Source organism: Agrilus planipennis, unplaced genomic scaffold (assembly GCF_000699045.2).
Source record: "Agrilus planipennis isolate EAB-ADULT unplaced genomic scaffold, Apla_2.0 scaffold516, whole genome shotgun sequence".
NCBI lineage: Eukaryota > Metazoa > Arthropoda > Insecta > Coleoptera > Buprestidae > Agrilus > Agrilus planipennis.
In genome coordinates, this window is record NW_020439171.1 from 12783 (window position 1) to 22928 (window position 10146).

Here is a 10146-nt window from a genome sequence, read left to right on the forward strand (position 1 = left end):
GACAAAACCCCTTTTAAATTTAATTTGTTTATCGATAATACCCCTCGTTAGGGCATCTTCAAAAGTATGACATGTGCTAGGGTTTCTGGCAGTAAAACTTATTTGCATACTAAATTATTGGGCACTTAGGGTTATGAGGGATTGTTACTAAAATCTAGTTGATTGTTTTTTCATTTCAAAACTTTTACAAAATTTTATACGAAATTTTTTAATTTTCTGATAAATACCTTTTTGATTTATATTCGTTATAATTCAATTTTTCTTGCATTATTAGCATGGGAGGCCCGAATGGATAGCCACGGTCGTGTTTTTTACATCGATCACGCAACAAGGACAACGTCTTGGCAAAGGCCTACATGCAGCACTGCTCCAGGGCCCGGCATTGTTGGCGCTGAACAACAACGACGTCAGTTAGATAGGCGATATCAAAGTATCCGACGTACTATTAGTTCAGGAAGGATACAGGACGTGGAGCAAAATTCTGCTACCGCTGCTAACACCATGCATCCTGCAGTGCGATTGTTAACCAGACCCGATTTCTTCAACATTCTGCACATGAATCAGGTATTTAAGATAATACGAAAAATAGTGCAATAGTAATTGAATTTCATTAAATAAAGTAATATTTTAAAATTTGTAATTTAATTTTAGGATGCCTTATCTCTTTACAACCGAAACGCAACATTAAAACATATGATAAGTAAAATTAGAAGAGAATCAACGGCCTTTGAAAAATATCAACATAACAAAGATTTGGTGGCCTTAGTCAACCTTTTTGCTGACACAGAAGCAAACCTTCCTACCGGTTGGGACACAAAAAAAGACAGAAATTCTAAGGTGATTAAATATTAATTTATTTTTATACGTACTCTTTAACTAACATTTACTAATCATACATCTGTTTCTGAACCATTCTGTTATTTTTGTATCGTAACTCGAAATTTTTTCTTTCACTACATGCAGCAATTTTTTATCGACCATAATAATAGGAAGACTACTTACATGGATCCACGTCTTCCTACAGACACTGTCAGCATTGCTGCTAGATTTTTGGAGTCAATGACTGTGCGTGAGATAATCGAGATGAACGATTTATCACTAAAATATTTAGTTTATTTCTTTTTTCAATGTTTATTATACTTTTTGTTGGCATGGTTTATTCCGATATACTTAAATAGCAAATGAATATGATTTACTAATGCAATCTTTAATTACGCATGCGCTTAGAACCGATATATCCTTAGTTGATATGAATAATGTGGAAGAATCTTATCACCTTTTACATATTTTAAAAATATTTTGACATATGATTAAATAAACTCCACTTGTTAATGTGAAAAAAATTTGAATTAGTCTGCTTTTTATACCAAATGAAAATTCAATGTAGTATTTCAAAGCATTTTCATTTTTAAGATATTTCAAGAAAAATGTTTTACGAAATGAAACGCTTATACACACTCAAATTCACTGACATTTAAATATATGTTGCCAATATGGACAAAATTTAAGTAAAAATTGTACGTGTTACCTGCGACGCGCGATTTTACCCTTTAATTGAAAGTGCGATTGTCTATATATACATTATAATACTGAAATGTAACGTTATACTATTATTCATAATAATTTATATTGTTTCGAAAAAATATTATGGATAAATCGTGTTACATACAGATGTAATTTTAATTTCATAGTTCCACAAATTGATTATTGATATTTGTCTAGCAAACTGAGTACCCATATTGCTTTCTGAAAAACAATACATGTGCTGCCATCTATTGCCAGGCATGTACGTATATCACTATGTTACAAAAAGTTATATTTTGAAATATTCTGCTTAGATGGCGCTAATATTAAATAATTTTAAAAAAACTTCACTGTTTTTGTTAACACTCGATTTTACTACGCATCAAATTTTCTCACCAGGGTTTTAAAATGAAATCGATTTTTAAGGAGTAAAATTCGAAAAGATCTGAAATAAAGAGGTTACGCTAATTTCTCCTATTATTTTTATTATCTTCCTCTGATAATTTTTGAAAAAGAATAATTACAATCGATTCCTAATTGGCGAAAATGCTTATCGACATATTGAACTTCGTAAAATAAAGAAGCCGCTTTACCTTTAAAAGTTTTGTTTGTGAAAAGACACTACCAAATAATAATTACTTCTGAACCCATATTTTGCGTAATCCAATAAATAAAATCACATAAGATATGATGTAAAATAATTATGTATTCATTAATGAGTATGGTGATTTTTAAGTTAGAATCGATACAAAGGACTATTATTTTTATATACTTATTCTTAATATAATATAGTCATACATANGTACTAGATGAGTGTCACTTCAAAAAAATGATCACGTTCATCTGAGTGAAAGTAGCAATTACTATTGCGCGCTCAGCAAAAGTTGCTCTAATACTCTAATTTCCAGTACAATATTACTACTTGGAATATGGCATATTTGTAATAAAAGATGTGGATGTAGATGATTATATTTTTGATAGTGTTTGGAAAAATTGCTTTGTAAAACAGTTTACAAAGACAATTTGAAAACACAGATAAAGATAGTACATAATAATTCTTGCTGGTAAAGAGCAGTAGAGGCTAGAGGTTGTCGAATAAAACGTACTAGATTTAATGCGGCGTACTGTCATACTTGAAAATTAAATTTAGTATTACATTTAGTACGAACGTGCTGACACTGGTACACATACACTCTGATGAAGTACGTAATTTCTAAAGGAATGTTAATATTTTGATGAATTACCATTACATCCACTCGTAGTAGTGGTGTAGCGTGAGGGTGCAGAGGGGCCACTGGCCCAGGGCTATGCAAATGAGGGGGAGGCAAAAATGTTTTCTTGTATTATGTATTACATAAAATCAGGTTCGCCGTACATCAGTAATATCCTGATTTCTTGGAATTTGCCGTTCAAGCTCCCGTAGTACAATAATGTACTTCGCAAAATATACCTATGAATATAAAAGCTGAAATCTTAACAATCGTAGAAAAACATCAAAAAGCAGAAACAGGAATAGTCTGACGGACTATAGATTTCAGCTATTATTATAATATAAGCAAGATTCGATTTTTATCCACACGGAGGCTCTGGCTAGAACAACTGCAGAAAATTAACTTCCCAGTCATAGGGTCGTTTATGTAATGGATCTGAAAAATAACATTCTTTATGCTGTTTAAACAAAAAGTCAGGAAAAAAGATAATTTACTTATTTATTACTTATCTCCTCAAAGGCTAAATTAAAAATATATTTTTGTGCACACCTTTTCACTACAATCCCGACTAATTTAAATAAAAGGTCTTACATAATTGTAAACAATTTTTTTTTTTTCTAAATAAAAGATACCCTATGTTCTCTTTTGTTCCCGAGACAATGTGGGTACGAAATTTCATGATCATCTACCGAGTAGTTAATGCGTGAAATCGTCCACTCATTTTTCTTTCAATAGGGAACAGTATCTTTTTCTGGATAAACAGTACCCTATTTCATTTTCTGCAGCCCTAATAGTGTATCCACAGAATTTTGTGTTGTTCGATTGAGTAGTTAAGACGTGAAATCGATCACATTGAACTATTTTTTCTATCCGTTGGGAACAGTTTTTTTTTTTTCTGGATAAAAGGTACCCTATGTCCTTTTCTGTACCCCTGACAAATGGGTCTACAAAATTTCATGATGATCGATTGAGTAGTTAAGGTGTGAAATCGACCACATAAAAGTAATTCTTTCTGTCCCTCGGGAACAACATTTTTTCTGGATAAAAGATATCCTATGTGCTTTTCTGTACCCGTGATAATATGTGTAAAAGAGAAAACCCGACAAACAAACAAAAAATAATGATGAGGCAAAATGTCAAATGTAGAAACTTTAAAATTTTTGGCTCAATCGTGGAAAAAAATTTTTAACTGGTAGTGTATGTCCGGTTTTTATTGATAGTAATAAATCGTAAGAAACGAAATGCGTAACACCTCAAATATTGATTTAAGTCCATTTACAAACATTGCAAAGTAATTTTGACATGGTAAGGATGGACAACTTATTTTTAATACAACTGTTGTTAGATTAGTTGTCGTTGTTTTATATTACTCATACAGTAATAAAATTGTAATTGTACTAGTAATAATGTTACACAAATGTACGTATATTTATTTTACCAGTTACTATCTGAGTGGTACAGCAGTGAAAGTAGGTACTTAATTTGAAGTCATAATTAATCCATCTGCGTAATAGTTTGGGGCATGCGTTGATTCAATATCTATTTTACGCCTGATCATGTGCAAAATGGAATATAATTGCACTTCAATTCTGCATGCAAATATTGTAAACTAATGTTTGTGTAGGTTGATGATCTATAATAATAATTCTGAAATGTAGACAAGAATTTCATTAGCGTTATACAAGGTGTAGATTTTTTGAGCTTCATCATGGAAGCATCAAGAAATGGAAAATTTATGTCGTATGAATAACTATTTATAGACAAATACATTACATTTTTGATTAAATGTCTCATTTTACCAATTTGTCACTAGAATGACAATAAAATTACTTTTTATATATTATCCGCACACTGTTTTTTTCTAAATAAGCAAACATTTCAATTACTTTTTCTTTCAAAAAAGTGTAATTTTAACTTCACACTTTCACGTCCATTCAGTTGTGCACATATTAATATTAAATTAACTTGTGTTACTTTTTCCGACTGGTCGCTTTCAGTTGATGCAAATTTAGCTTTGACATTAGTTTATTTGTTTTGTTTTAATTTTTCTTTTCGTATTTTCGTAAGATAAATAATCAAATTTATTTAGTTGCAAATATGCAACAGTATTCCTTGCATTCATTTTAAATTTGCTACTCTTAGTTTTATATCATGGAAATTTTCGCTTTCACGCATAAATGACCGAGGATTTTTCTAGCCATCTAACCCTATAATCACATGTGGAAATCTCATCCAAGTAAGTTATATCGACTTCTATAGTATAATTTCGTTACAAGCAACACTTTAGAGTTTCTTGTTACGTTAGTACGATGGTGAGGCATGTCTCTTTTCCTTTTGGTGATATCCTACGTGAACGTGAACTAAATTTCGGATATATTAAATAAGGAAAAGAATGGCGTATGTTGAGTACCTGCTCTATGAAGTCATGTATAGTAACAGTATGACACTCTTCCAAATCAAATATTAAAAGGCATTTATTCAGTATTAATTGGTAGTCGTGCAGGAAAATCTTCCTACTAATAGGAATGTGAGGGCTAGTTAGAAACATATTAGAACCAGAAACTGAAGTTCAGAGGGGAAGAGATTACAGTTCGCAAATTCGCAAATTCACTTTCAAGCCCAATTAGACTTCGAACTGAACACCTTTTCATGATAATGATGATGAATTGTAATTAATTATTTAGCCAATTTGCAATTAATACGAATGCAGCATAAGAGCAAAAGAGATCGAAAATGTATCAGTTGAGGATTGCGATTTACAACTTCCTATAATTAGTTCTCATCAGCACATCGTTGACATTGACTGACAGTTGTAACAAATTATGCAGTAAAATGTTAAATAACTTACCTAAAACTACTTTCGTTCGTTTGTTTTATATTATATCATTCTACTTGTTAAGGAACACCCTGTGTAGCAGTGTGCAGAATTAAACTTTATGTCGAATCGACTAGCATCGATTACGATATTTGTAATAACATACTATCGTATAAGCGAAACCTACAGCGAATGCACCCATAACTGTCGCTATATATCATCTGAAATGCGCAGGCATGCAATTTACCGGCATTCTTTTTGTGGATTTAAATGTCAGTTTGCTAATAAGTACTAATTAATAGGTTTATTTGCATAAGTTTACCACTGCTACATTTTATGCTATTGAAAATTGAAAAGGCTTATTACTTCTTCCAGATTTAATTGTTTTACACATGTACGTAATTTTTGAAAGGAAATTTTCAATTCACCAGTATTGTAGTATTGATATTTGTGAACATTTATTTAATTTGAACACTCATTCAGAAGCAAATAATGATAGCAAATGATAAATTAAAATTGACTTTATTTAAAACCTAAACTCCGTCAATAGGTAAGCAATGACAATTCTAGCGCAAAATCCCATGTGTTTTCTAGTGAAAGTTGGTATTATTTTACCCCCTTCGCGCCAACTCTGACGTCACGGCCATCAGTCATCAGATATCTTATAGGGTTTTGCTCCGCTCATCCTGCGGGTGCTCCACCACCTTCAGCCCCCCAGCGAGTGCTTCGCTACTTTTAGCCCCCCCCTTGTGGATGCTCCGCACCTTTTCTGTACCATTTTACCCCCACCACCCCTACCCTGACGTCACCGCCGTCATTTATGTTTGACAGCTGTCATCGTCAGCTAGGGCTTCGCGGGTGCTCCAATCCCCTGAAGCCCCTTCGTCTATCGCTAAGGCCCGCAATATTTTCTACGTAATCGTTGCCCTATTATCGTGGTGCTCCGCTAGTAGGCAAGCTCTATTACTTACCCAGCTGCTGCCTGCTGTCGTCTGTGATTTTGCATTTGCCGCTATCTTCGCGATAGTTTGTCATCCCTCTACCAGATCTTTCAATTGTTACCGTCAATTATCAAAAAAAGATGCAAATTGACTAAAATGTCTAATTAATTTAGTTTCTTACAGATATGTATTTTAAAAGTTTAGACATTCAAGTTATATATAGTAATTATTTAACACACAAGATACAAAATACTGGCTTGGTCATTTGATATTTTATAAATATGTATATTACCAGGACCGCGGATTTTCCATTAGGACTACCTCAGTAACCGCAAAAAATGTCGACCCATTATCCATATCGTACACAAAATGGATGAGGGTTCAGAAAACTTTTAGACTTTTCGTTATAAAAACCACTAATTTTTCAAAATTGAAAAGTTATTGATTTCAGGCCGATTTTCGAAAATCGATTATTTATCAGATCTCAACATTTTGAAATCAAATAAAGCTAAAACTGAAAAAATTACACCAAGTGGTGTAAATCCCATCAAAGTTTCTAAAAAAGTTTTTTTCTTTGAAACGACGTTCGAATTCTTAGTGAAATCGAACTTTGATACTTTTACAAACAAATGCTGATATGCATCATACCTCAAGTCGGGTGATTCTTTTAAAAAATATCGGATTTTTAAACTCTAAGAACTCGATTACTTGCAAATGCGCATGTTTTCGAATCCCAAAATTCGCCGCCCCTGGGAATTTACCACGCTGGGCACTAGTCCCTAGTGTATATTGGCTTGGCGTCTTATCGAGTTGCATGATATGTAGATGTTACCCTTTGAATCCTATATGTATACCTACATGATATGGAAGTATGATGGTACGTTAAATTTCCTACAGTCAAAAAATATAAATTCCCTTTTTTTACTTAAGACCCAATAAACTTAAAATACATACATAACAAATATCACACCCTGGATTTTACAGTAAAACATTTAAATAATCCGGAATAAAATTAGAAAATAATATCTTATACTATTATTTAGAGCCCGTGGATGAAACTGGATATTTATTAAAAGTAACTGCGAATAGGTGCGGCAACCAGTAATAAATATACTTACTACATAAGATATCAAAGAAAATCAATAGATAATATAATTACTTCCTGTCTGAGAATGTAAACAAATCTATCAACACATAAAAAGTTGTTTCTTTATTTGCAATTTTTTTATGACAAATCTAACATATTATAGGATCCTTTAATGACCTTTCTAATAACTAATAACAATATTTCCATCATTACAAACCGTTCTCTTGCATTGATCTACTTATGACCAGGGTCTTTCCTAATTTTACGTGTTAAAAAAAGATTTGCGTGTTACTTTTATATACTATTTCACAGTTTTTTTTTATGAACAGGACTTACACACCATAGTTGCAAATTAGTACCTTTTACGGTTGACTTCAGTTACATCTTAAACGTTAGAAACGTTACTCGTTAATCTGTTTCGCTTTACTGTTTTCTTGAAAATATAAACGTAGGTACATGGATTTACATAATTAAATCCGAACCATGCCTTTACACGCAANATCCCCAGCTTTCGTAAACATTAATATTATCCTGGACAGGTCTATTTTTATACTGATAATGTTTTTTGCTTCTCTTATTTCAGTGTCACACGTGTAACGATCTGTGTTGTTGTGTTTAATTTTTTTTGTCGGCGTCTAGATATTTCCGTAATGAATTTCTCAAACCCCTTGACACCTCAGATTCAGAACATAACTACTTCGGGCACTTATTTATTAAGTAGTATGTTTAATAAATCAGTCTGTACTAGTCCTGCGGCACTTGCGTAGGGGAATCAGATCTCAGAGACCGTTCCATAAATAAGCTAAAGATTCCACCTACTTGAATCCGTTGTACCCGTAAATAAAACGGGGTGCATGCATCTCTGCAGTCGATAATAAATACACCAAATTACTAGACAGCTGTCCGATAAGTTTCCTCTTTTTTACACACGCTTGCTTGAATCTTCTTAACTTGTTCATCACCATGTTTGAACAAATTAACACGTCTCGTAACTCTAGACGTTATTCTTCTGTTTAGTTTACGGTTTCGAACTTGTTTATAACGAAAACATGCCTCCTTATTGCACGATATGAATGTCAAATAATGTCGGATGCATTTCTACTCATTTTCTCTCGTAAATACATTAACACATACTTATAATAAAGTACATGAGAGCCCCGGGGCTTTATATTAATTAAAACAATACGTATTGAAGTGAAACTTTAATATAGGCAACGGGGTATTAACGATTTTTTGTCACGAAAAAGCGTTTCGGCCGCATGGAGGGGGTAGTCGGTATAACGCGTGGTGAGTCAGAGGGAGAGAAAGGCTGGCGGAGATGGAGAGAGGGCAACGTCTGTATTAGCTGAATATAATGCGCAGCCGCGCGGAGAGTGGCAAGTCCGCTAGTCCCAGCGACGTGTGCTGTGCTCAGCTGTCGTTTTCTTACCTCTGCTCTCCACGTGGCTGGGCATCATTGCCTCTATTTGCGGCCTGGGTAAAAACCAAATCATAATTTGCAGTATACCTGTGAAAACGAAATGTGTGCTGGGACGGGCAGCTATTCAAATTCGACAAGAATATTAACAATCTGCCCGTAAAACTTGAAGTAAAAATTTTGTTGCGATTCGTTTTTCCACTTGTCCGTTGAAATTTCACTTCTACTATATGTCCCAGCACACATTTCGTTTTTGTTTTTAGAATTATTATACCAATTTTATCTTACATGTTTGTTTCCGAAGGGTAGTTTTTATTTTTTATCCAATTTTTTCACATTAAATTCAGCTGTTTTCTAAATAATTCGATATCCCACATGCTACAGTGGAATACCTACCAAACTTATAAGAAAATTATTCATTAAAATTGAATAGATACGAATTTGAAGCTATTCAGAACAGAACAAAACCAACCATAATCAAGAAGCAAAGAGTCGTTGATTGCTTAATACATAATTTGAAATTGTGTTGTCAGAGCGCCAATAAAAAAAAATTAAAAAAATAGTAAACACGCTCTATTCTTCAGCTATTCTGAACAGCTTTGTACACCAAATAAATTCGCTTTATTTATAAATTCATAAATTTATTAAATTGTGTTGCGTATCCTTAGGCGTTGTCAATAGCCTGGAGCGAAATGGATCTGAAAAGCGTTAGTAGTAAAAAAAGATAGAAAACGAAACAGTCACTGCGCAGCGATGAGCAATTGCGATTTCAGTATCTCAGTTGTCAAATACAAATCGGATGTGCACTTGTTAAGAAGACTAGACATAGGAGCAATAATTTAACCTCAAGTAAATTAGTATAAAAAAATCATCATTAATAAATGGTAGAAAACGCGGTTGTACGCTATATTCACTTTTCGAATACAAAACTGTATAAAACAAATCAAATCTCCTTGGTTACTCGACAAATTAAATGCAAAAGACAACTGCGCAGCTTACGAACGAGCACAACTTGATGACGCTTTTACTACTTGTGCCGTGCATTAAGCAATAAGCAAACCGTGCTGTTGTTCCTCCTACGTCTTCTTGTACCAAAGTTGCTAGACATCCCGATTTTGGCAAGACGTCCCGATTTTTAAATCAAAATTAAA

At 33.2% G+C, this 10146-nt stretch overlaps 1 protein-coding gene across 1 annotated transcript in view; it reads left to right on the forward strand.

Annotated features, from left to right (window-relative positions):
- Positions 1-1200, forward strand: part of LOC112905468 — a 4627-nt gene extending 3427 nt beyond the window's left edge. Inside the window, exons 3-6 of the mRNA XM_025977980.1 lie at positions 52-64; positions 275-564; positions 652-837; positions 964-1200. Coding sequence (XP_025833765.1) covers positions 52-64; positions 275-564; positions 652-837; positions 964-1185 — 711 coding nt within the window. The 3' untranslated portion in view covers positions 1186-1200. The remainder of the gene's footprint in view (positions 1-51; positions 65-274; positions 565-651; positions 838-963) is intronic.
- Positions 1201-10146: the final 8946 nt, after the last annotated feature.